Here is a 26,501-nt window from a genome sequence, read left to right as displayed (position 1 = left end):
CAATTTGGGACGTGGGTGTGAAAGATGGATGTTGGGTAATCATGTAACTAGTGCGTCTTTGTATCTGTGGATTGAAGGGTTAGGATTAGATAGATCTCAATAGTCGACTGGAATGAAGAACGCTATTGTTGATAGGAATTCTTGATTGTATTGTGAAGTTTAAGAGGAAAGTTCTTTGTTGATTGTTGTATGTTGGCAGTGTGGACTTCATTGTGATTCGGATACTTGGGTGCCAGCTAATTGACTGACTTCTTTTTTTTTCAATCTCTTCTTCCTTACCTTGCTTCCCAACTTATTGAATCTCTTATGGAATGCGGCAGCTACGAGACGGTCCTTTTATAACTACTAGGTACCTACTAAATAGATATCAAATAACCTGTACATTTTTTCCTTGGCAACATCACCCCGTTGAAAATCACAACCTTGTCGCTCCTTCCCCATTCTACTACTGCATTCAAGTGATCAGTTACTTCCTTCCATCCACATTCCCCTCTATCAAAATGAAATTATTTCCAGATCATGGCGTACTACATCCGTATGGACTAGACTTCGATGCCCAGTAGCAACTTCCTTAACCGCAACAAATCTGGAGGAAAGATGCATCATAGTATGTATGACCCAAACTCAGCTCCTTTGCATCTTTTCACTCTTCCAATCAGACTCGTACATCAAATAATCTCACTGCATTGCTTATACAGTAATTTTGGTATCCTTAAAAAACTACTCGCACTTCAAGTTGAAGTGTTATTCTAGATTCTCAATCTATATCTGTATCTGTATCGATTCATTCATTCAGAATTTCTCCCACAAACATGGCATCTTCCTCCATCCAGCAAGATTCCTGGCTCAATTCTAACTTTGCCACCCCAATCCCAACCGCCTTCGACAATCACGAGATCCCACGTTCCACCTCTCCTCTCTCATTATCTCATAATTTCTATTCTCCAGCTACCCTGCAAAGACCTCGTCTCTCCCCAAGCCCCAAGCTAGCTCCAGATCTGAAGAGAACAAGATCCAAAGACAGCAAATACAGCAAAAAAGAAATGGTATATCGAGCCATCGATGACAAGATCGACTTGGTCAGATTCTTGCAGGCGTATGAGAGTATACTTGCTGCTTTTGGTGTGGAGACGAGGGAACTGTACGACGAGAGAGAGAAAGAGAAGCTAGATGTTGCTGAACGCATTGTTTATAGGTTGTTTTGTGAGTTTTCCCTTTGAGATAAAACCCGGCTTGAGACGGGGAGGAATGGTAAAGATGCTAACATCCTGGTCTTGATAGGGGATGATAGAAATTATGCGGGAAATAGAGGAAGTGAAAGTGTACCTCTAACACTTGTCAAGGCGGATAATCAGGTAGTGGATACGGATACAAATACCTCGCGGCTACTGAGAGTTACGGCATCGGAAGTAGATGCTATTAATGCGATTGTGGATGAAGCATATGAAGGTCTTCGTATGGCCACTGGACCAGTGATTGATAATATACTCAACAAGGGTAAAGTTACTTCAACTATTACAGAGGTGAGAGAAGTGAGAGAAGCGGCGGATGAAACGGATTCATTGGTAAAAGAAACCGCAAATTCTACGAATGTAATTGTCGAGGATGATCTTTGCGTTGCTGCAGGAGCACAAACTAATATCAGTGCTGAAAAAGGCCAGATTATTTCTAGAGTCACAGAAGTAGTCGAGGAACCTATTGAGATTGATAGACCATTGGTGGGATTCCTCAAAGATGGAAGTCTGGATGAAGAACCTACTGTTTTCGCAAACCATGTAACCGATATCATCGATGAGAAAAACCAGATCTTCTCTACAATTGCGCAAGTCACAGAAGCACCAAGAAGTTTTTGCCTGGCGATAAGGTCCAAGTCGAATAGTGATTCTACAGATCCTCCTACAGATATTTCCATCGAGTCAGAAGCCGGTACATCTATGCAAACTCTTTACGAACAATCGATGAAAAATCCGGAGATCCTACTCCTCGGAAGATGGGGCCGCGAGAGATATAATGAATGGAAAAGAGATAATTCTGAGGCTCAAAACGAAATCGCAAAGCACGAAATATTTCGTCTGATGGAATTGAAACATCAACTCTTGCCGCTCGAATCAGGAGAACGGCCTTACACCTATGGCTTCACATCATTCACCCAAAACCATAGAGATTCTTCAGCTCTTCAGCTCTGGAGCTTTAACCCAGTTGAAAGAACCGAAGAACTACTCAATGTCAAATTGGTGTGGAAATACGAAGCATTCATTCTCAAGAGCATCACTGTGGAACCGCTAAGTCTTGATGACTTTGCTGCGGATGAGACTAAAGGTCGCCAAGCACTGGAGAACGCATATAAATTTCTTGGATTTTGGGACTGGTCGGTTCGATCTCCTTGCAAGGGAGAGGCGAAAGTAAAACCCATGCATCAAATTTGCTTGCAATGGCTTAATCCTGATGATTTGTTCCGTAAGGCTTATTTTCAAAAGAGATCGGTTTCTAATACGTCGGAAAAGATCAAAAGAAATCGTGAGGGTAGTGGCAGTAGGGATGTTGGAAGTTGGAGGGAGAAACGCACGGTTAGTGGTGCGAATTATATCGGAGGGAAGAAAAGGTGTGTGAGTGGGAGTTGGTATGGGGGGAAGAAGAGAAAGATTAGTGGGAATAATGATATTAAGAGGAAATATGGGATGAGAGAGAATTCGAGTCAAGGAAGGCGGATAGCTAGAAAAAAGACGGCGATAGAGATGTGGGATGCTAGAGAGAATTGTTGAAGTGAGGAGATGGAGGATTGAGTGTTTTCTCATGGAAAATGGGACACAGACAGAGGTGCTGTTGGAAATAAATTGGATTACTGGTGAGGAGGTCATTAGAACTGTCGCTATGGATGTTATCAAAGTACCATCGAATTGAAAGAAACTGGGATGTTGTTGACGTCACCAAACTTTTGCTGCAACTACGCGCCAATGGATTAATTATATGCAAGTGAACCAACTGAATTCAGTCATCTCCCAGAAAAAGTGGCTCAACCTTAATCTATGGTAAATGTTCACTTGTATATTGTTATTAGAACCAAGTTTAAAGGCTTCAATACTGCTGAATCTCAACAATATCAACGCCTTCCACTCGCAGGTTTTCTTCAGCACTCATCTGTACTTGAAACTTCTTCACGAGAATCACGATTCTAGTACATAATCCCGAAGAAAATGGTCAATTCGATCCGATGCTGTCGGTGAATTATATTAAGACAAACCTGGCCAGGGAAACCAATTCTGTCCTTTCATCGGATGCAATGGAGCTGGAAATTCAAGATACTAAAAGCGATACAAGTGTCCTAATAGTTAAGCTGCCAAAAACTCCTTATATCTGTCATCTAGCTCATATCTATGGATATAATCAACGGACACATGATATCTGCGATCGATCTGGATAAATTTGAGAAGGAGCGTTGTCTAAAGCTTACATTCAGCGAGAAGAAGGCGATCGGGAGGGCCGGGGCGGAAATGAAAAGTTTTGTTGTTTCTTTGGTATGGATTGTAGATGGAGTAAATTTAGTATGGTGGTGAAGTTGATTAAAACCCTTTTGAGGGAGAGATTGTTTTGTGAGATGTGAATTCGTAGAAGGGGCAAGGTGTATTAAGGTAAGTTGCAAGAAGCGTATATCAACTTACCTAATTGGAATAATCAGTCGCTTGCTCGCAGAGAGCTAGGGTCGCAGTAGGATTTGATGCATGGCAATGTCATGTCTGCAGCTTGAGTTAATGGAATAGGTCTTTCGCAGAAAATTGTAATAATACGTGGATAGATATAGCTCTGGCCTAGCTTTGTAAAACTGTAAGATTCTATAGGTATGCGGAAGCTGCAAATGTTTCAAGAGATCCATGGATATTGGAAAACGTGTTGGAAAAATGAGGATGTAGAATGGTGCCTGGTGGATCACTTGGGAAGGGCAAAAAAGAGCAAAAAATTCCGTTCTCAATCAAAGATTGAGATACCACCATAGATACCACCATAATAGCGGGTAGAAGTCAAATCTACAACATGGAATATTTAAAGAAGCCAGAAGTCCCCACATATAACGAATTATCCCGAAGGACTTTCAAGAACCTGAACTGCGAATCGAGCCGCGCCAAGTTTCCGTCAAGGAGACGGCGCTTTATCCACTGCGCCATCAAAGTGCACAAACATGTTGGCATGCTTGGTTGAGAAAGTGACATTGAAACAGATCATATACATCCTCTTCGCGTGAAATGGTGAATTGAACGGGCCATGTAGAGACCGATCAGCATTGACCCGCCATACCGTTTGCTTACACCCGGCATGTTATATACCGCTTGCACTCTTCCTTCTTCAAAACAAACAAATATTGAGACTTTTAGCTAGGTATCTCAAATATATCGTCGACATTACTTAACAGTTATTACTCGCAACCACGTGGCGCAAGTAGATCGGGGTACGAAGATTTCTCTCCTGTTTTTTCCCTTTCAGTTGACAAGAAAATGACTATCGCGCATCAGATAATAAAAAAAGACTAGTTCGTGTCGCACAGTGCCATAGTATCACGCTTCCTAGATTGAAGATTAAAAGATCCGTCATTCTAACAGACTGGAAGTTGAGCCACCTGGTCATCGCACGACGATTTGGTGACCTATTATTAGATTTTGCCAAAAAATCGGTATACGGAGCTGCTGGCTCTTTAAAAAAGAATGGAATACAATTGATACTGTAGGTCAGCTGATGGTTAAACCATTTTTGTCCAGAATTAACGATCTCATTAGGTTGATATATTGCAGTTCAATTGAAACACTACAAGCTTTTGAGCGTCGAAAAGGAGCAGAAATTATCCAGCATAGAACAAGACTCAAATATTGGGTTCCATATCGCATGCTATCCTCCCAAGAGGAAAAGGGTCGTATATGAATATCGACCTGAGCTGCAACACTGGGGTAGTATGGTCCTCGCTAGAGGGCAAACAACCGACAGTCCTGGAGATGCAGATGGGATATTACTTTAAGGCTTCCTTGGTCAATCTACAAATACCGATATTCTTGACAAATAATCTCTAAAATACTAGAGACATTGCAGGACGACTATCTTCTCCATGAAACAACGAGACACCGGCGCTTTCCCGGGTTTAGACTTTCAAAAGACTGAAGGCTTATTTGGTGAACCTAAAGACACAAACTTCGATATGAGTCCCCAATGTACTTATAGCTATCCAATGGCGAAAATACCTTGTGAAAAAAAAGTGCACCCATATTTGATCCAATTAAAGAAATGGGTTCAAGTAAGTCTTTTGAGGAGGCATGAGAGAACACTAATTCCATCATTACAGTTCATCAATATTCCCGTACCAAATGGTATGAGTTTAGCTTCGCAGGAAGGGATGAAGAATCTTACCTCCCGGAATAAGGTACTAGATTGGTCCATGTTTTCCATTTCCCGGCAAGCTCCACCGAGACACTTGTCACTGCTTGGAATGAGACGTAATGTCGACAGATCAAGATATGGTTTACCAATTTACATAACGTATTGAAGAAGTTTATCTTTTGGACCACAGCTTCAGCATTCTTTCTGCGTGTTTCGGCCGTATGCATGTGATACGTCTGTTCGATGAGAGCTGCGATCAACTACGAAGTAACAGTCAAGAGAAGAGCATCATCCATCTCGCATTACCTAGCGTTGAGTCATTCATTGATGGAGCTTCTACTCGAAGATCAGTCTCGCCCTGGATCCATGGATGTACAGATGTCCAGATGTGAGGTATGGTTTGGATTAGCGAAGAAGCCATCTACTCGTATATCTGAAGGGAACTGGTCGAATACTTTACATCTTCCAATTGTACCATTTACTAATATTCTCTGTCACCGAAGCTATGAAAATCCCCCATCAATACAATCGCTCTAAATCTCGAGGGTTATTTGAAGTGAAGGGTGCCAGAGCCTAAGAGACCCGAAGCAGAATTTCTTGTCGAGGCAAGTGAGGTTCGATGTGCTGATATCACGTGCAAGTATGGGGCCGATATTTAGCCGTGCTACGACAGCTTGGTATGATATTGCGTGTGCATTGCATACAAAGCCTGAAACGAGATATTAGCAAAAATATCTGAACGTGAGAAGGCATACTAATAAACACACTCCTTTCCCCCCGGCCTTCGCAAACACATAAATCTCGATTATTTTGCCAGAAATCTAGCCAATCAAAATTGTTCCAATTGCTATTTGTTAGAGTGCTTAAGCTTGAGTTATGTCACATGATTTTGGGATCCAGCTAGATTGAAAATCGAATTGTTGTGGACCGTGCCCCAAACCCTTTTCACGTCTACTTGCAGTACTTCGTACAAAAGGGAGACCCTTCCTTTCTCTCGGAAAATGTTTCTGAAATACATATAATCATATGATACTAGTGAGATGCTGTCTCCTGATTTTGACTCATGCATGTTATCCAGAGGTACGTGGATTCAAGCTTTCAATCCAATCACGATATCGAGGAGTTTCTTAGCCATATTTTGACATCTACGTTGCTTGAGATCTGTTTTATTTCAAAATATTCATCTGAACAATGAGTGACGGGCTCTTTAACATCAAGATTCCCACAAAATTCTACCATACGGTTGTCACAATACCACACCATCACGTAAAGGGCGGGAAAATGGTAAACGGTCATGTGATGGATGGCCTACTGCATGTGAAGGTTCACAACTAGTTGATTGTGTTAAATCATATCTTTTCCTATCTTATTTGAACTACGTAGCTATAATGTTTTCTATTCTGTGCTTCTCTGATGAGCAGAGCAATATCGAGCTGGCTTACTATCCACAATAACAATCGAGAGGGAGGGCACTGATTGATGTTATGCTCGAATATACCTTTTTTGAAGCGGATTCACTTCGTCACACGCAACACTGTCAAGGGCGCTTGGTATGCTAAATATTACAGAAAGATTATATAAATTAGCTAGAATCAAAAGATTATCTCTCTCGGAAAGGGTTAGTGATGAAAGAGGCTTTGAAGTAGGGAAGCGTCACATCTTAGCAGCGAGCAAGAAACGAACGCGCCCAATACCTTAAGTAATCCATCTCTTCCATCGCTAGATGACAGGAGCTTGGTTGTCCACGATTGATATCCAACAGATTGCACAGAATAGCAAACAACCAGTGAATAGTTTGGTAGCACTTTGCCGTTGTACAGCTCACGAAACAAACTTCCCATTCAACCTTTGTTTGTGGAAACTGGAAACTGCAATGTGCCTAAGGATGTTTCAAATCCCAGGAATATATGCTTCCATTCCCTTCTGAGTCTTTGCTTTTCTTGAACGAATATAGTCTACGATTCAAAACGTTGCAGCAAGTACACATTTGGCAATTTAGCCAAAAGCAACATGGAATCTGGCTGTGTCACTGGCAACTCCAGCCAAAACCTCATTATGTCGAACAGCCTGATTCTCTCCATCTCAGTGCCCCTCCTCACACCTTTCGTCTTCTGGGCTTGCGGCTATTCTTACATCCAATTCAACTGTCTTCCCGCCAACTCACCCACAAATTTCTTCCGAGCCATACAACCTTTGATTCCATGGGTCTGGGTCTTTTTTGTGATTGGATTTCTGGGATGGATGGAATATCTGTGTATTTTGGTACTTTGGTTTGCTTTGATAGCATTTTGGAGTTGCGTTTTTGTACAGACGACAATAAATGCTTGGAAACGACAGAAGAGAGATAATGAGGAAGATGATAGTGGATTGTTTGAGGTGGGAGTGGGAAAAAACATCAAGGTTGATGGAGCGGAGAAGAAGGTGGAGAGGATTTGAGGTGCGGCTGGATACTGATATGGACATGGGAGAATATCGTCCAAAGAAATGACAATCAAGCCGGGAGAATGAAACGGGGGAGTGAAGATACTGAATGAGAAGAGGGGGCTGATATTCTTGGTGTCTTCTAACCCAAGTTGGATCAAGGGACTTCAAATCCCCATACATCGTTCAAGCATTCAAGTATTGGTGATTTTGATGATCTGGTAAATGCCCGTTGCATTCCGCTAATGAAAGGATTAATATACAATATATGCATGTTATCCAACCCTGAATTGCCGATATAACGATGGAATTTCAACATCTTCTTTGAGAGATGCAAAATGTCGATACTATACGCGGCGGGATACTCATTTTCTATCATGCCCGTTGGCAAATTGGTCTTCATTCTAAATCCATGCCAAGGACGATGATCAAATGCTATTTTCATTTTCAGATGTCTCACTGACCCCCACACGGCTGTGCATTCGCGAGAAGCTTGTTTTCAATTTTGTGTGGCATAAAGATGTAAGCCGTCAGCACAGCATACATAATAAGCGCCAACAACGTTGTAAGATATGCACATTATCAACCTCAATGATACTGAAGGCGTCACGACGACACCATCTTTTTTCTCAAAGCTCGGTCTTGTCCGTACAGTTGCAGCAAGGTGTATCGTTTGGTACGTATCCGTCGTTCTCGCAGATTATCACTCACTCAGCGATCAAAGTTATGGATGGGAGCCGTTTTTACTGACGAAAGGCAGAGGGGAAAGGGATTTAAACAAGGAGCGTATTATACTGCACATGGTGAAAGAATTCTATGTCTACCCAAATCCGCTACCCGCGCACCTCACGTGCATCAGAAGACCTCTCCGATCCTGCTAAATTCACACCACAAAGGTTTTTAAACACACTTCTTATTCTTAAGATTGCAAGAGGCACGAGATAACAGCCGAAGTTTGTTTGGGCAAGCTTCTGGGTGCTATGTCCTGAATCGCCATGCTCATAGCTGTCAGCCGCGCAACAGCACAGGACCGCTAGATATTTTGCAAACGATACATGTCTTGCATATCCCGTGGAGGTGATCATATCAACAAATCAACATGAAAGCCAAATGAAGGAACGTCATTTCTAGGGGCGATGTCTCAAAATAGAGAACAATGAGCCAGGAGTTAAAAATAAATTCCAATTCTTGATCTTAAGATGGGATCAGCAGCACGACAACGAATTGATACGAATTGATGCGAACTTTTGGCTTCATGGAGGAAGAAGAAACAAGCATTTGGAAAAAGATATTGAAACAGACGAATGAATGGTATGACGGATCAAGGATCATTCTATGGTGGGGGATTCCCGATACCCGCCACCAAGAGTGGTGCCAAGTGGATTCAAGCTTTTGGTTTGGCTTCTCCTGATAAGGAAGCTCGGAAGGTCATGAAGCTTTATCCCATGTGCAACTCCACTAAATTCGCACGATAGATAGGCTTCGCCATGTCCGTATCTCGAATTCATGCGAACAATCTATCGATTTTATACTGTCGGTTCTATGATGGGAAATGCTACCTTGGCCAGCTTACTTGATATTGGTGTGCTGTGTGTTATGTCCTGTGTCCTGTATGTTGTGTGTCCAGATTCTATCGGCGCAATCACCATATCGTGGACTGAACGTTTCCCAATGTGTAACATCTCGTTGGTATTTCAGGTACGACGCAGCTTGTTTACAGTAGTTGGTAATCAATCAACGCTACTTCATGAAGCACTGTAGCCAGCTATTATTGGTGTCAATGACGTCAAATATCTTACTTACTTCTTTGGTTGATACCCTTGAAGAAACTGTCAACGCAAATCAATAAATTTTCAGCTTGATACTGTCCGTTTTAATGTTCCAGATGATGTTGTCGTGAGCCAATGTTTGGATAGCATGAGCTTGACAACGACGAACGGCACTATACAGTGGCACGGGTGGTTCCTACTCCATCTAATTCGACCTAGTGGATGCTTATTTCTTGTTTTTTGTGGAGTGGTTAGCTTACGCGTAGTATCTCATGTTTATTGGCACAGCCTCTCTTTCTCTCAATTGTTACTTCTTCAGATCATGTACGACGAGGGGTTGTTGTCTCGAGTCGATCCACTTTGAAGGAAGTGCCGAAAGATAAACCTTGTGTACCCTGGATAACATCATTCTCACTGCCCCCTCTCGCAGTGTGTCACTATCTTGACTGAGGGGCGAATTCGGTGCTTGGGGTATCTCGTCTCAACTCGTTCACGAGATACAGTATGTTGAAGATTCGGCCGAATTTAGACCTTCAATCATGTCCAAGTGTACATGCATAGCATCAAGAAAAGAATTTGACTTTTTGATTCTCAAATCATATGATCTTGGCAATTTCCAACAGCTGCGTGCTTGAAGGGGTATGCCTCACCAAATGATTCCTTATCAATACCCACTATGCGCCTTCCCCGGTCGTGCATAGCATGGAAGCTGCCCTGAAACTACGGAACTTAAATTTATGACGCCTTGGCTAGATCATCTGAAAGCTAGGTATCTTAGCGGGGGAAGGGAACTCTACAGGTGAGAAAGTTACGATGCTTAACAGCATTTAAAGGCAGCTTTTCCCTTCATCAGCTTACTCTCTCCTCATACCATTCATCTTTAAATCACATCTACCTACTACAGAATTATTATTAACTAAATCCTCTATCCACCTTGATCAAATACTCAACATGGCTACTCTCCAAGGCTTGTCAAAGATTAGACTGGTTCCTAACAAGAACTACAAAAGATCCGGTACCAAATCCTATGTCTATCTACTCAATAAATGGGGCTTTGAGCCCACAAAGCCTGGTCCATACTTTCAGATGAACAAGGCCACCGCAACTTCAGCTAGCTTCCATAAGTTTGGCCATAAAGCACAAACTCAACGTGTGTTGGCAAAGAAGACACCAACCGGAGAGAACGGCGAAGTCCCAGCCGAAGACCAACAAAATGATTCTGAGTATCTCTGCCCTGTACAGATTGGTACACCAGCACAAACTCTAATGCTTGACTTTGATACTGGATCGTCTGATTTATGGGTATGTACACGAAAATCTGATTCTCGTAGCAAAAGCTGACATGGCGGAATAGGTCTGGTCCACAGAACTTCCCAAAGCTACAACTTCCAAGGCAACCGGACACACGATCTTCGACCCAGCAAAGTCTTCCACCTTCAAAGCTGCCAAGAGTTCCAAGTGGCAAATCTCATATGGTGATTCCTCTTCTGCTTCAGGTACCGTTGGAACAGATACTGTTTCTCTTGGTGGTCTGGCCATCAAAAACCAGGCAGTCGAGCTTGCAACCAAACTGTCTGCTCAATTTGAACAGGGTGCCGGCGATGGATTGCTTGGTCTCGCATGGGGTAGCATCAACACCGTCACACCCAGACCAGTTGCTACACCGGTTGAGAACATGATCAGCCAAGAAGATATCCCATCAGACGCCGAACTTTTCACTGTGAATCTCGGTAGCTGGCGGGATGCCGACGAAGCCGACAAAGGCGCCAGTTTCTATACATTTGGCTACATCGACCAAGATGTCGTTGGAAGCAAAGAAATCTACTACACCCCCGTCGACAACTCTCAAGGATTCTGGATGTTTGACTCCACATCTGCTACTGTCAACGGCAAGACTGTCGCGCAGACTGGTAACCAAGCTATTGCCGATACCGGAACTACTCTTGCATTGGTCTCTGATGAGACTTGCCAAGCCATCTACGATGCAATCCCAGGATCTACTTATGATTCGGAACAGCAAGGATACACATTCCCAAGCAACACCAGTGCTGATGATCTTCCCGTCGTTACTTTTGCTGTAGGCGGCAAGCAATTCGCAGTTCAAAAGGAAGATTTGGGATTTGCGGATGCGGGTAATGGTATGGTTTATGGTGGAATCCAATCTAGAGGTTCCATGACGTTTGATATTCTTGGCGATACTTTCCTCAAGGGAATCTATGCTGTAAGCTCCATCCCCCGCTCACTTCTGATTGTACCAAGCACTGACATTTTCTTTAGATCTTTGACCAAGGTAACACCCGATTTGGAGCCGTTCAAAGAACCGAAGCTACACAAAACACCAGCGCTCCACCAGCTTAAGTAATCTTTCAGGCATGGAGTATGGTTTTGGAACTTTTGCTTATTGGGAGGAATTGTCGGGCTATGGTTTGGTTGGGAATGCTTGGATCATAGGCGGCAGGGGCACATCTTGTTGTTGGAGATGTTGTTTCTTTGGGCTTTACTATAACTTCTGGTCAGAATTCATTATTCTTACCTCTTAATTTGTTCATGCGATATGCATTATGAACATGATTTGGTGAATTTAATACGTCATGATATTGAATCCTCTGAGTTTTGACAAGGTGTCCCAAGTACGTTACCTCGAGTGGGATTACTAGATCGAATTAGATATAAAATCTGCCTCCTGGTTTGAATGGATACCGGCGCAACTGAGCAAATAAATGATTTGACAAAAGAAGCAAACATCTGGAGAATAATTGAAGAGAGCATTCTAACCCATGAAAAGTACTTCATTCTGCCATCTACTTCGCCTTGCTTGCAGCATCCTCATCAGCAAGCAATCCTAGGATTTCCTGCTCGGAAAACCATGCTTTGACGCTATCAATAACCTTCTCAAGTTCATCACCACCCTCCATAACATCATCTAAGTTATGCACGCTCAACCCACTCCTGTGATCCGTAACCCTCTGTTGTCCCCAGTTATACGTCCTAATTTTATCGCCTCTTCCCATCTTCGCAACCCCAATCACACTTCTCCTCAGACTCATCAATTGTTCTTCTCTGGCTTCTCTTTTTGCGGCCGCTAATCTGGACCGTAGTACTTGCCATGCTTTCTGTCGATTTTGCAGTTGACTCCGTCCTTCTTGCATACTGACCACTGTATTAGTCGGTACATGCGTCAACCGCACAGCCGAATCAGTTGTGTTGACATGTTGACCGCCCGCTCCTCTCGCTCTCATAACATCTGTCCGTACATCCGCTGGATTGACATAATAATCACTATTCGGATCATTCAGATCTGCTTCCCAGTATTCCTGTCCTTCCTGTCCCGTCGTGGGGAAACTAGGCAACACCATCACGCTCACTGCACTAGTATGTGTTCTACCCTGTTTTTCCGTTGCAGGAACTCGCTGAACTCGATGAACGCCCGCTTCGCCGCGCAAGGAATCGTACGATCCGGACGTTTCAATCTCGAGCACAACTTCGGAGATGGGCGCATCGGACCCAGCACCTTCGCCGTCAGTGGTCTCGTATTTGATGATTGTAGAGCGGAATCGTTTGCGTGCGCAATATGCCCGGTACATGCGTAGAAGATCCGCGGCGAAGATCGCAGCTTCACCTCCTCCGGCTCCAGGTCTAATTTCAAGGAGGCATGGTAGTTCGGCGAAAGGATGTTTGGGAGTCAGACTGGTTGTGAGATTGCGAGATAATTCTTCGAGATGGGCAGTCGTCGTAGTAATGTCTTCCGCCGCCAGTTCCCTCAATTCTTCATCAGTAGATGAATCTTTCAGTAGATCATTTAGCTCTGATAGCGATTCTTTCGTTTCTTCCCATTTTCTCAGCGCTATCGCTATATTTTGTAGTTCTCCAATTCGTTTCGCAATTTTCGCATCGAAGGTCTCGGAAGTTTCGTTACTCAATCGATCATGTTCCGCAGCCAAATTACGAGCTCGTGCAAGTAATGCTGGGGAAAAGGTATCGCCATTGTTTGCTGTTCTTCGTGTAAGAGGATGTGAATGGAAGGGTAGATTTGAAGACTAACGGACGGTGCTTGAGAATCGTGTGAATGGCAAAGATCGCCTTTTACCAGGCTTCAATGATAAATCTATACATCGTCGACATATCCAAGGAGCTCTAAACATTCTCGTTGGAATGGGTTTCTTGATAATTTATTAATTTCGATTCCATGTAACTTATTAATCTCATCCATCAACATTTTTGAAGCACGGACTATACTCGGGAAAACTAGCTTCAAGCGGCCGCTTCCATAGTGACGTGAGCGAGCAACTTCCCCGCTATACCGAGGCCGATAACGCGCATTTGGTATAAACCCCAAAAATAGATTTCTGCCTAATAAAAAAAGAAATTTTAGAATCTATATGGTGTGTTTATAGAAATCTTATTCTATTATAGAGAATCCAATCTTATTAAAAGGTTTTTTTGAAAAAGATTATATTGTTGAATAGCTTTTAGGGTTAGCTTTATTTATTTGTTTTTAAAATTCATTTCGAGATTTTCTAAAAGAAGTATATTAATATTTAAAATCTATTTTCAAATAGTTTTTTTAATAGTATATAGATTATTCTAGAATAAACAAGATAAGTTTAATAAATATTCCTTATAATGTATAGATTATTTTAGAATAAGCAAAATAAGTTTAATAAGAATTCCTTATCTCAAGTTCAAGTTTAAATTTATCTCGTTTAAATTGTATAACTAATATAATTCTAATTAGTTTTTATAATATTAGAAAAAGTATTTAATTTAGTATATAACTTTAAAGGAATTAATGAAATAAAAGAAAAATAGATTTAATTATTAATTAGAATTTAAGAAATCGATGGATGTATTGTTTTTAAATTATCTCAAAAATTCAGATTTATATTTAATTCTAATTATTTTTGTTATATTTATAAATCGGTTTTATATTGATATCTTAAATATTAGGTTTGATGATTAATTGAGCTTTAAATGATATCATCAATATTAAAAATAAATATTTAATTCAATATACAATCTTAACGAAAACTATAAAATAAAAAGAAAAGAGATATGAGTATTAATTAAAATTCAATGAATTAATTGATATATTTCTTTTTGAATTATTACAGAAATTGAAATTTATATTTAATATAGAAATATTTTATTGAATTTAAAAAGAGATTAAATTTCAATCTTTAATCTCTTATTCTTTAAATTAAATATAAATTTCAATTTTTGAGATAATTCAAAAATAATTATATCAATCGATTCTTTGAATTTTAATTAATATATATATCTCTTTTCTTTTTCTTTTATAGTTTTCTTTAAGGTTATGTATTGAATTGAATTCTTTTTTTTATATGTATATCACTAAATTCTAAATAAGGTTTTAGTGTAGGCAGAAATCTATTTTTGGGGTTTATGCCAAATGCGCGTTATCGGCCTCGGTAGCTATCTGGACCTCGACTTTATCCATTAATATGAATTTCAGATCAACTATCGTACAGATGATATTATAAATTTGAAGAATACAAAACAGAAATTCTGCTTCCATATACTTCAAAATAAATAAATAGCAACGTAGGTCTCATAGAGAACTGGGAAGGGAAAGAAAATTGGACTATAAAAACTATCTGAAAGTGCCTCGTACTCATATCCGGATATCAATCTCGCCTACATACCCAGGAGCCTAGGTAGTAGGTAGACTTCGCTGGTTCTTTTGACCCCACGTTCACATTTTATACCGTAATTGAATTGCCGAAAGCGGGACTAACCTTCCTCTTTCGCCATTCAGATCCTAGATAAGTGAATTGTGAATGGAATCTTTTGGGAGATTGTTTCTGTAACTTTTCTCTTCTGTACATTTGTCTAATATATAAGACTTTCGCGGTGGTAGAGATACTTACTTGAACATACATTTCCTTATCAACGGTAGTAGCCGAGGATTTGAAAGCATCTTCTTCAGCTGCCCACTCTAGAGATCTGTCTCGAAAATGCCTGTCAATCTAAACTCAGTCTTTCCGGCCTCCGACCCGGAGTTTGTTACATTTCCTAGCAGAAGAAGTGTTGTTCATAGCACTGATGGTTTGATCGCTTGTACTCAGCCTTTAGCTGCTAGATGTGGTCTCAAGGTTTTAGAAGCAGGTGGAAATGCAGCTGTAAGTTGTCCTTTTTCTAACAATATGCAAGCTAACTCGTCTTAGGATGCAGCGGTTGCAGTTGGTATGTTAAACCGCTTCAATATAGTATCATCTAATCTAACAAAACTCCAGCTGCCGGTCTCAACCTGACAGAGCCAACCTCCACCGGTATCGGTGGTGATATGTTCTGTCTTTTTTATGATGCCAAGACAAAGGAGGTTAGTTCTTTAAATGGCTCAGGTCGTGCAGGCAACAAATGCTCTCTTGAAAAAATCCGACAGGATCTCGGGTTAAAGGATGATGACCCTGCAAGAATTCCACTCAAAAGTCCACATGCTGTTACTGTACCAGGTGCAGCTGCAGGTTGGGTTGATACCGTGGAGAGATTTGGTAGTGGAAATCTTACTTTGGAGCAAATCTTGGCTCCAGCTATTGAGATGGGTGAAAAGGGGTTCCCCGTCTCCGAATTAGCTTCAACTATGGTATTGCACCCTAAATCTCCCCAATATTGCCAAGTCTAATGCAACCAATAGTGGAGAAATAGTGAAGGTCTACTTCAAAGGGCATCCCCTAACTTTTCCGAAATGTTAAAAGAGGATCCGAGTGCTCCAAATGGCTGGCGGGCACCAAGACCAGGAGAGATTTTCAAAAACCCAAATCTTGCTAAGACTTTCAGAGCACTCGCAACTGAAGGCAAGAAAGGCTTTTATACCGGAAGAATTGCCGAAGAAATCATCGGAGTCACTCGGAATTTAGGGGGGTTTCTTGAACTAGACGATTTGAAAAATCATATGGACATTGGTAGTGAGAAATCCACACCCATCTCCAAAGTTTTCAAAGGGCAAGGATACGACAAAACCCATCATTACGTCGACGGAATATCCGGCCAAGGCATCAACGAGGACAACCACGGCGTCAAAATCTGGGAGCACCCACCCAACGGCCAAGGACTCGTAGCACTCATGACCCTTGGGATCCTCGAAGAACTCGAAAACACGGGCAAAATTCCGCATTTCCAGGAGAAAGATCATAATTCTGCCGAATACCTTCATGCTGTTATTGAATCTTTGCGTATCGCTTTCGCAGATGCCAGTTGGTTTATCGCCGACCCAGCTTTCACCAAAGTCCCCGTAGAAGAACTGATCTCTCAACCTTATCTCGCCGAACGCGCTAAACTATTTGATCCTCAGCGTTCCAATCCCGAGATATATGATCATGGTTCACCAGCTCATAATCATAGTGACACTGTATACTTCGCCGTAACCGACAAATGGGGCAATGGAATTTCTTTCATAAACTCTAACTTCGAGGGTTTCGGCAGCGGTATCATTCCCAAAGGCTGTGGATTTGTTCTCCAAAACAGAGGTGGCAATTTCTCACTTGTGAAGGGCCATGCCAATGCCATTGCGCCTGGAAAGAGACCTTATCATACCATCATTCCAGCTATGGTCACTAATGTCCACGATGACTCGCTACATAGCGTGTACGGCGTCATGGGTGGTTTTATGCAACCACAAGGACATGTTCAAGTACTACTTAATATGTTAGCGTTCAAACTGAACCCTCAAGCAGCACTCGATGCGCCGAGATTTTGCATCAGTGCAGATGGAGTTCCGGGAGAATCAAATCAAGAGAGAAGAGTGTTTTTGGAAGAAGGAATCTGCAAAGATGCATTCGAAAAGTTGAAGGGCATGGGTCATCAGGTAAAAATGGTGGAAGGGTACCAAAGGGGTGTTTTTGGTAGAGGGCAGTTGATAAGGGTACATGGAGAGGAGGATGGGGTTTTGGTTTTCAGCGGAGGTAGTGATCCTAGGGGGGACGGGGCCGTTTATCCTGGCTAGATAGATGATCAACAAAGAGGATTTTGGCCTGATAGAAATTCATAGGATAACCATCGTCGAATTTCGTTATTTAAGCGACTGTTGGAAGAAAGTAGAAGTTGGAGCCGAGATCTACGATACTGAATACGCTGGTATTTGTGTGGGATTCGTATTATTTTATGATATACGTATTCATCCACCAAGAACGCGTCATTACGTTCAATGTTAATATCAATTTATATACGGCAAATTACTCTGAAATTAATACTTAAGATCATACCTATTTTATTCTTTTCTTCTTTAGATTCTATAATAAAATCGATCTCAAAGTTACAGATTATAATTCTAAAGATTCTAAAGATTTTAATCATTCTGATGATTTCAAACCATTCAAACCATTCAAACCATTCAAACCATTCAAACCATTCAAACCATTCAAACCATTCAAACCATTCAAACCATTCAAACCATTCAAACCATTCAAACCATTCAAACCATTCAAACCATTCAAACCATTCAAACCATTCAAACCATTCAAACCATTCAAACCATTCAAAGTATTGATAGAACTGATTATCAAAACATCAACGCAGTAGGAATTTATGATTAACTGGAGTAGTGCTAAAGCAAGCACTATTTGATACTATTATATGCGAGTTACCACTGTCCGCCAACATCTATCCCATAGCAACATCTCCATCCGCGTCAACATCTTCACCAGAATCACCAAAGCTAACACCACCAGATTCACCAACGCTAACACCACCGCTAGCAACACCAAGACCAGTTCGCTCCCGACTTTCGCCAAACAAACGAGCTTGCTCGGCTTCATTGATAGCCTGTTGCTCTGCGGACACCGTGTCCGTAGCTGTCTGATTTGGGACGACAGCTAAGATCGAACCATTTGGATTACGAAAATCATCTTGAGTAAAGGCTAACATCTCTATACACTGGGAGATGGTAAAATCGGCATCAATGCTCTAGAAACCCTATCATTAGCTTTGAATCTTCGCATAATATACGTAGCTGCAACCTACGCTTTGCGCAACACTAGGGTCTCCAGCCTTCATAGCTCGCTCAGCCCAGAAACTTTCAATCACAGGCAATTTGCACTAAAAATATCAGATTTCGTCTTCTCCTGAAAATGTACACTCCGCATCACTCACTTGTTCGAAAGCCAAGCGCAAAAGATCCTCTTTCTCCTCGGTAGATTTTGGCGCCTGGGGCCAATCCTTCAATCTTTTCTCCAAGAGCCAAAACCAGTGTCGTTCGACTGGTGCACGCTTCACTACGAAATTTGGATTCATCGCGCACACTTGGCTAGAAAACTGATGGAATTTGTAGATCCGCGTGATCCAGTGAAAATTATGTCTTAGAGTTGGATAGTGGTAATCGGGTTCGACTTCTTCGATCAAGGAAGGATCGATATCGTCCGCCTCGGTGAGCTCTTCGGAATCGTTCATTTTCCTAGCGGGGAATATTAATTAGTATTGCGATACAGATTTGTATATAAAAGCATTGTGGGGGATGTTTTTCAGCGTACGTAGGTGTAAAATTGTACGTAGGGGTGATGTTGTACGTAGGGGTGAAGTTGTGCTGCGACGTTTCGGTTGTCGATATTATTTGGGATCAGGAATTTTGGCGCGAAAGATGGAAGTTGGATGCCTTTTAAAGAAACCAAGCGAATCTTGAAGAAGTGAATTTTAGAGAGTGGATCTGCTCATCAAGTTCTTGGATTTAAACCCTTTTAGAAGAGGAAGAGACGATTGAGTGAATGGCACACGGGTTATTCCTAGGCATAGAGCTTTGGTCATATGAGATTACTAGATGGGATGATAATCATTAAATCTTGCATGAATTGTTCATGTGAAAGATATAAAATGGGCTAAGAATAGTTAGAAATAATTTGGTGGAGATATAAAATACGTCGGGATGATTTCAAGGAAACGCATTTTTGAGATGTAAAGACTAATTCAAGTGAAATTGTCACACAGAGAGCACATCTTTGACACTCTATATACTCGGTTAGAGCACAAAAGGGGTAGTAGATTCTGATGGTGAAACAACCAAGTATTCGGTTCTGTATCATGCATCCATGTTTGCAATGTCGAGCTTTTCAACAATTTTTTGAGCTTTACTGTTCAAAAACATGGTTGCGTAGCAACTCATAATGATATTATAGGTACAAAGTAACACTCTATTCGTCGATCGCACAAGGCCCTAAGCCTTTCTATATCTATGCTGATAATCTATTTTCATGGATTCACCTTCTTTCCTCTGATCTTCCCTCGCCCGTCCCTGCAATGCCATCATCTTCAGTATCATCTGACTCCCTCACGACCTCGCCTCCGCCATTTTCCCACTCCCAATTTCTCCTACTCATGATCCATCCAGCACTCCAGACAGCCACCACTGCTAAGCCACATATGAAACTCATTCCAAAGAATGGTAGCCCCACCCAAATGCCTTTCAATCTCAATCCTTCAATGTAAAGTTGCGCAAAGCCCGGCCCCGCGATTAGCCTTCCAGTTGTCTCGACCACTGCCACTGCCGCATACAGCTGTCCCTTGTGTTGTCTATCAACTAGTGTCGTTATCAGAGAGCGCATCATGGAGATGAATCCTGCACCCAAGGTAAAGACTGCCATCCCCAGGATAGCTAATGGAAGAGTTGGGGCTAGGGCAATTAAGAGTGAACCGAGTGTGAGAATAAGAATAGAGGCGCGAGCTAGGTGAAGGTCTTTTTTTGAGGAGGGTATTTTGAAATAGGTGATCATGAGTTTTGATAGAAAAGGGAGAATGAGGAGAAATAAGATGATTTGCACAGCAGCGCGGAGGGACCAGAGGAAGGAGCTTAAACGAAGGGGAAAGTGGAAGCGGTTGCTTATGTAGCGAAGCGATATATCTTCAGACTGACTGCTAAGAGGCTTAATGATGAAAGTGATAAGGAGAAGAACTAGAGGCGCAGAGTTGAGAATCGAGAGAGATAATCGGAATGTTCGGAGCGTATGTGAAAAATTGTACCCCACCGCGGCGAAGAGAGAGTTTTGTGGTTTGCAATTGTGAGTGAAGTCGTTAGTTGAGGTAGCAAGAGCCACATGCGATGTGCTAGTCCTCCGATCTTGCATGTGTAGAGTTTCCGGAATGAACAATATGAGAAGACTCCCGAGAGTCAAGAAAGATATCCCTAGTAAAATTGGGATCCATGGTGACTTAGCCATCAATAAAGCAGCTAGAGACGGAGCAATCAATTGTGCGACAAGATCCGTAGCAGCCGCCAGGAAAAAGATATTAGTCCTTGATTTGTTAGCAGAAGCTAAGATAAATTCTATTTGGGAGACGAATATAAAAATACCTTTTGGCTTCTGAAGTGATATCACTGACGATAGCAAAAAATGCCATACTTCCTACACTCGGTCCTCCCCCTATTACTGTGAAGATGGGACCAAGCCAAGTGAGGCGAAGGGGTAGTGTATGCCATAACCACATTACCACGATGTTCCACAGATAGCTGAGAATAGTGCCTGTTATTGCTAAAATAAAGATTGGCTTCCTTCCGATTCTGTAGTCTGTCAGTATGGTATTTGTTTAGGAGAGATTGCCTCGAGTAATCATCCCAGGATTCCTCGTCCTTGGGTTCTTGCTGATAGAACTAAAATCAATATATACCTATCCATAAGCATACCATACGGTATTGTTAGAAAAAGACCTATGTCGATCAGCTTCCTTTCAGTCATTATGTTTCTATATCGCTTGCTTACCTGGAATAGCCCCAAGAAAGTATGTTCCGGCGACTATTATACTCAACTCATTCTGAATATCGTCTTTCTTACACATGCTCTCATCGATATCCCCTCCCAGAATGATATGACCCTCTCCCTGTAAGCGATCATAGTAATGGTGACAAATTATATCTTCATAGACTCTCAACACGGGTACAGCCATCAAGTATCCCCCAAACTCAAACCATAATAAAGTCGCAAGTACGATCGCCGTTATTGAGGATGGTGATCGTGCCTGGGAAAAGATTGATTGAAACGGTCTCGAAAACGAAGAGAAGATGGATCGCTGTGGCGGTGGGGACAGCAGAGGTGTTTCCTCACTGGGAAGTAAATCTTGAACTGACATCGTGAGTTCACTTGAGAGTGATGTAGTTTGCTGTTTCTCTTAACACTAGGTGAAGAATTCGAGGAGAAAGAAAGAATAAAAGAGAGCAGATGGAATTTTGAACCTCAAACGTGGCCAACCAACTTTGACGACCACGGAATATTGCAACAGTTTGATGCACAGGTATATCGGATTAAAAGAACGTGATACCCCATAGCGTTTATTTGTTCATACAAATGATTAGAGTATTGTCGCGCTTATCGTTGATCAACCAACTTTGATTGGTTTCTCGGGAACATTGATGAGGTTCTATTCCTTGTACCTATCAGTAATCTCCAGATTTGTTCGCGCACCTACCTAATTCGGCTACTTGAAATTCGTCTCACCTGTCATCTTACGCGATCGTCCAATGACAACTCTAATCAGGGCAGAAATATTGGAGATGATGATAAGAGTTATATTCCGTATTCTGAAGAGGAATGGTTGAGCTCCGGATAAGAAGCCGAACTCCAAGATAGTACAGAGTAGGTAAGAGTTCTGGCCCCTGCTCACCGCACATGTAACGCTTTCCTGGTTAAAATATAGAATTATTCAACTTTTTATATTCTAGTTTATTTTTTATAATCAAAGATTAAATGAAAAATTCTTTAGGAAAATGTTATTTAATTAATCAAATCTTATAGAAAAATGAATAGAATATTTTTTTCTAATTTTTTGAATAGAATTTGAAGGAATTGAAGTTGAAAGTTCTAAATTTTTATGAAAATTCGTTTATTTTGTATAGAAAAAACATTACATATTAGAATTTTTAGAAAATTTCGATTTCAATATTATATAACTATTCAACAAAAATAGCGAAAAATATTTCGAATAATTTTTTGTATTTGGATTATAATTATTTATTATTTTCGGGTTTTTTGAAAAGAAAATAAAATAATTTGAATGAAATATTGAATAAAACAATTTGTATGGGAAAACCTTATTTTTGCGGGGATTTTGTCACATTTGTCACAGGGGTGCGCTGAGTAAGGACCAGAACTCTTACCTTCAATACTCCGTACTCGAGTAGAAATCTGATAACAAATCAATAGATCCACCAGATCATCCATTGCTTCATTGATAATTCTTTAAATGATTAATTACAGTTCTCAATGCCATCTTATATTGTCATAATTTTTCTACAATAATAGATGTCCATCATTGAATTCTGCAAGTATTTTATATAACCCCTTTTCATTTCTAGCAGACTTGGCATTGAGCCTGTCCTCAGTTGACAGATTATCAATAGTCTTCGGCGTGATTAGATGGGAAGTTCATGAATCACTCAACTGTTTGTTGTAATAGTTTCGGCCCATTCATCCATGGTTGCCGTTAAAACTTCGATTTTACCCTATTGTTTGAACAAAGTTGTTTCCTTTCCATACTGCCTTCTGTTCTCTTCATTTGAATATCGCCGCAGATATATTTCCTACGAACATAGCCAAGAAGATAGTAGATACAGTCACTCAAATCTATAAATTGGCGAGAATAATTGTTCGCATTGCGAAAGGACACCGAAAGCTTACAACTTGTATTCTTCAGTTATTCTATGCATTATGTCCTCATATCATATCATTTGTTTTGACCTTGGGCAATCTTTCCATTTTTTAGAAATAGTATGCCCACTAGGCCATGGACATCCACAGTCATCTGGTATTATCTGAGCTGTCGACCATTGACCATGATACCTAGCAGCTTCTTTTTGATTTTTCGACAAATTCCCTCTCGTTTGGCGTAGCTGGTGACCTAAAGCAAACACTAAAGACAGAGTGTATTCATCGGTGTACTGCGGCTAAGTTTCTCGCACAGCATGGAATGAATACCATGGCCAAGAAACCGGGTAAGAATCTACATCTCCGTCTTATTCGAACCCCATCGTACCATTTCCCCCTCTAAACTCACATAACGATGAATAGCGGTGAAAGATCTCTACCCCTCACACTATTCTGCACAATCGATCTATTCCGTGACAGCGGCTCCGTCCACGATATCGATATTCCCCCCTTTACACGCAAGAACCTACGCTCTTGTCTGAACGCCATCCCTCAAAAGTTGTTTTTCCTACAAGGAGGGTATAAATTTCGAGAGAACCTCGATCTGTACAAGATATCTAATGATACAGTTTTGATGCATGACTTGAGAATGGTATTTCTAGAATCCATCATACCGACCCATGGAAGTCTTGATAGCAAAATAGACACCGACATATTGAAACACGAAAGCCAACCTTTCTGCATTACGCGCGAGCGATTATAAGACCGACGAGAATCTTGATCATGAATGAGGCTACTCGCAAGTAAGTTCTAACTAATCCTTTTGTGTTTTTCTGTTATAGCAACGAACACACGATGTGGAGTATGGATCAGTAAATTGATGCATAGATGCAACCCATCATTCGAAACGTATTTGAAGACTGCATAATCATAGCCGCGGCACACCATGTGGCATTATTTAAGCAGATAGAATTGATGAAGTGTAATAGTCCAACAAATATAATTGGTCGACCTTCTTTATTCAAAGGATTATAAGAGGATCAGTGGCGACGTTCTTGATCAACTTCGAAGGTCAGGCGAATCGGGAAGAAAGGATTTTGATATCGCTTCACATTTTTAACGCATGTTTTCGCTGATGCAATTGTCGATGCAATAGGATTCCATTTCAACTACATGTGAAGTTAGGATTTCCTTGTCAACGCACCTTTTGTGTATATGGGGCTAGGTAGGCAGGTACGCTGTGCATATGAAATTGAGGAGGTCGCGCAAATCTCACCGTATGAAACCTCCACTTCTTTCTTTCTTTTTGTCTCTCTGCCACTAAACAGGAAGGTGTGGTTTTTCAATCTGAAGAGAAGTGAAGGGAAGTAATCTTTATACAAAATGAACGTCCAGAATGTAGATCATTCCGTCATCATCAAACGAGAGATCCCCGCGAAACGCTTGGCCTTTGGGAATAAAGAGGCATCCTCACATCCGATTACACACAAAAAGTGAATGTTTGAATCTAGTGATTCTTCAAAGCTTCCAAAGAAATTGAAGAAGAGGGATATACAAGCTTGATGATTTGGTCAAACAGGCGAAGTAATGAAATCAGTGTTATCATTCAATTTGCCGAGGGAGAAGGAAGAGGTTTCACAAAGATAATTTAAGGTAATATAGCTAGCTTGTTTGAATTATAAAACGAGAGTTCTGCAAGCAAGAAATTACTCTTGTGCTCTGTGGAGAAAAGAAGTGTATGTACATATTAATGCATGTCCTACGAAGGTATTGCATTTTGTGTGCCCTTCAGCTGTTAACCGTTTACTATTTCAAAAGCATATTCTATATATGCATTTGTTCTGTAAGGTTTGCCTTTATCCATCCATCCATCCAGCCAGCCATGCATCATTGAAAACCATAAAGAAAATGATATACTTTTCTGAGAATTCGACCCATTACTCATCAGAATTATCACATACGTCATCATCGTCTGAAGGGTCGGTGGAATTGTCAGGGAGTCAACTGTAAAACCAGTATTGAGCGGCATACTGGACACTCTGCACACCTGCTGTTGTGCAAGGGTTGATGGAATTACCACCGGCAGTTTCGACGCGGTAGACTGTTGTGAGACCAATGGATACGTATGTGGATTTGGCAGTTAAGGATAACCAATCAACGGCGCCGGTATTGGCAGGTCCTGGGATGGAATTGATGGGAGGAGATATGTCACCAGTCTTGGCAGCGTACAAGATCTTGCTGACAGATGAGAGGTCAAATGTTGGAGTTCCACTAGCATCGAAGAAGTGCTTGCCCAGAGGCTTGAGACTCATGAAGCTAGCGCTACTACTAGCTGAAAGATTGGTATAGACAGCGATACCTGGGAGATTATTGAATGCGGTACTGGAACACTTGGCGTATTCGGTTGCATCGTAAAGGTTAGCGACTGCACCAAGAGCCACTGGAGTAGCACCAACGGCGGAGCAGGTATAATTTTGGATACCACGACCGAGAGCAACATAGGCGAGGGTGCCAGTTGGTAATGGGAGAGCAGATGCAGCTGCAAATGAAGATTGTTAGCTTGTATATTCTGAAATGGTGAATTTGAGAAAGTGGAAGCGCACCTCCAGTAGTAGGTAGTAATGGTGTTGCACAAGTATGTTTACTTGAAGTAAGGGCTTGAACAGTGCTGATTGGAACAGCTGCAACGGCCGAAGCCAAGAGGAGAACGAGACTGCTGATGGAGTGCATAATGTCGTTGGTGTGAAAGATTATATTATAGATTGAAGGTTGGATATTGATTCGATATTTAAGTAATGGTCGAAACCACTTTTGTTAAACTCGAGGTATAGATTGAGGTTATCGAAGGAGCTAATGGAGACGAAGTAGAGACCAAGTTGAAGATGGGAAAGGTTCTATTTTATATGTGACCTCCAAATTTGAAGCTGTCGTAGATGTATCGGAAGCACCAATTGAGTATTGTCAATTGGAATACGGGTATCAAGGTTGTATATAGGGGTATTAAGTGAATATTCTTTGATATAAAGATCGAATGGAAGCTGTTGATCAATTGCCAAAGGTGAGGGAGAAAAAGATATCTTATAGAAATCGAGGTGGATTGACTCGATTGAGAATCAGATAAATCCGCATGGGAGCAATAAACAAGCTCTGGTGAATTAAGCTGGACCCTGAAGATGCCATACTAGCTCAATGCGGAGGAGTAGCTAGTAGGTAGTACATGGTACCTAGTAACGTAGTTATCAAACAAGAGAAGAGAAAAACAATCATGAACCTTGTCGAGTGATACAATAGAAATAGATGTGGACCTCATTCATGCTGGCATCTGTGCATTTTTCCACTTTTTGGCTTGCAGACTTGCATTGCAGACTTGCAG

At 41.3% G+C, this 26,501-nt stretch overlaps 8 protein-coding genes across 8 annotated transcripts; 3 read left to right on the top strand and 5 right to left on the bottom strand.

Moving 5' to 3' along the window:
* Window positions 1-812: 812 nt before the first annotated feature.
* EAE98_003418 (uncharacterized protein) lies at window positions 813-2,762 on the top strand (the record flags this gene model as incomplete). The annotated part of the gene is made up of 2 exons (XM_038951038.1): window positions 813-1,203; window positions 1,282-2,762. The coding sequence occupies 2 exons, from the start codon at window positions 813-815 to the stop codon at window positions 2,760-2,762; spliced, it is 1,872 nt and encodes a 623-aa protein (XP_038812502.1).
* Window positions 2,763-7,313: 4,551 nt separating this feature from the next.
* EAE98_003417 (uncharacterized protein) lies at window positions 7,314-7,645 on the bottom strand (the record flags this gene model as incomplete). The annotated part of the gene is made up of 2 exons (XM_038951037.1): window positions 7,314-7,481; window positions 7,523-7,645. The coding sequence occupies 2 exons, from the start codon at window positions 7,643-7,645 to the stop codon at window positions 7,314-7,316; spliced, it is 291 nt and encodes a 96-aa protein (XP_038812501.1).
* Window positions 7,646-10,499: 2,854 nt separating this feature from the next.
* On the top strand, window positions 10,500-11,906 carry EAE98_003416 (uncharacterized protein; the record flags this gene model as incomplete). The annotated part of the gene is made up of 3 exons (XM_038951036.1): window positions 10,500-10,850; window positions 10,903-11,769; window positions 11,826-11,906. 3 exons carry the CDS (start codon window positions 10,500-10,502, stop codon window positions 11,904-11,906), a joined length of 1,299 nt encoding a protein of 432 aa, XP_038812500.1.
* Window positions 11,907-12,349: 443 nt separating this feature from the next.
* On the bottom strand, window positions 12,350-13,690 carry EAE98_003415 (uncharacterized protein; the record flags this gene model as incomplete). Its single annotated transcript, XM_038951035.1, has 2 exons — window positions 12,350-13,539; window positions 13,591-13,690. The coding sequence occupies 2 exons, from the start codon at window positions 13,688-13,690 to the stop codon at window positions 12,350-12,352; spliced, it is 1,290 nt and encodes a 429-aa protein (XP_038812499.1).
* Window positions 13,691-15,301: 1,611 nt separating this feature from the next.
* EAE98_003414 (uncharacterized protein) lies at window positions 15,302-17,747 on the top strand. Its single transcript, XM_038951034.1, has 4 exons — window positions 15,302-15,688; window positions 15,734-15,752; window positions 15,803-16,152; window positions 16,204-17,747. The coding sequence occupies exons 1-4, from the start codon at window positions 15,524-15,526 to the stop codon at window positions 17,509-17,511; spliced, it is 1,842 nt and encodes a 613-aa protein (XP_038812498.1). The 5' UTR covers window positions 15,302-15,523; the 3' UTR covers window positions 17,512-17,747.
* Window positions 17,748-18,167: 420 nt separating this feature from the next.
* On the bottom strand, window positions 18,168-18,953 carry EAE98_003413 (uncharacterized protein; the record flags this gene model as incomplete). Its single annotated transcript, XM_038951033.1, has 3 exons — window positions 18,168-18,470; window positions 18,528-18,602; window positions 18,657-18,953. 3 exons carry the CDS (start codon window positions 18,951-18,953, stop codon window positions 18,168-18,170), a joined length of 675 nt encoding a protein of 224 aa, XP_038812497.1.
* Window positions 18,954-19,753: 800 nt separating this feature from the next.
* Window positions 19,754-21,617, bottom strand: EAE98_003412 (uncharacterized protein; the record flags this gene model as incomplete). The annotated part of the gene is made up of 4 exons (XM_038951032.1): window positions 19,754-20,786; window positions 20,845-21,051; window positions 21,159-21,198; window positions 21,251-21,617. 4 exons carry the CDS (start codon window positions 21,615-21,617, stop codon window positions 19,754-19,756), a joined length of 1,647 nt encoding a protein of 548 aa, XP_038812496.1.
* A 3,511-nt stretch (window positions 21,618-25,128) lies between these two features.
* EAE98_003411 (uncharacterized protein) lies at window positions 25,129-25,858 on the bottom strand (the record flags this gene model as incomplete). The annotated part of the gene is made up of 2 exons (XM_038951031.1): window positions 25,129-25,667; window positions 25,732-25,858. 2 exons carry the CDS (start codon window positions 25,856-25,858, stop codon window positions 25,129-25,131), a joined length of 666 nt encoding a protein of 221 aa, XP_038812495.1.
* Between the last annotated feature and the right edge of the window lie 643 nt (window positions 25,859-26,501).

The sequence above is a fragment of the Botrytis deweyae genome (assembly GCF_014898535.1).
Source record: "Botrytis deweyae strain B1 chromosome Unknown BDEW_006, whole genome shotgun sequence".
NCBI classification, from domain to species: domain Eukaryota; kingdom Fungi; phylum Ascomycota; class Leotiomycetes; order Helotiales; family Sclerotiniaceae; genus Botrytis; species Botrytis deweyae.
Note: the sequence above shows the minus strand (reverse complement) of the source record. Positions and strands in the feature narration are given on the sequence as shown.

Bases quoted from the DNA above. Each gene is read 5' to 3' on its own strand.
- EAE98_003414 (XM_038951034.1), top strand. From the start codon at position 15,524: ATGCCTGTCAATCTAAACTCAGTCTTTCCGGCCTCCGACCCGGAGTTT. The intron at 16,153-16,203 runs GTATTGCACCCT...TGCAACCAATAG, and splicing joins CCGAATTAGCTTCAACTATG to TGGAGAAATAGTGAAGGTCT.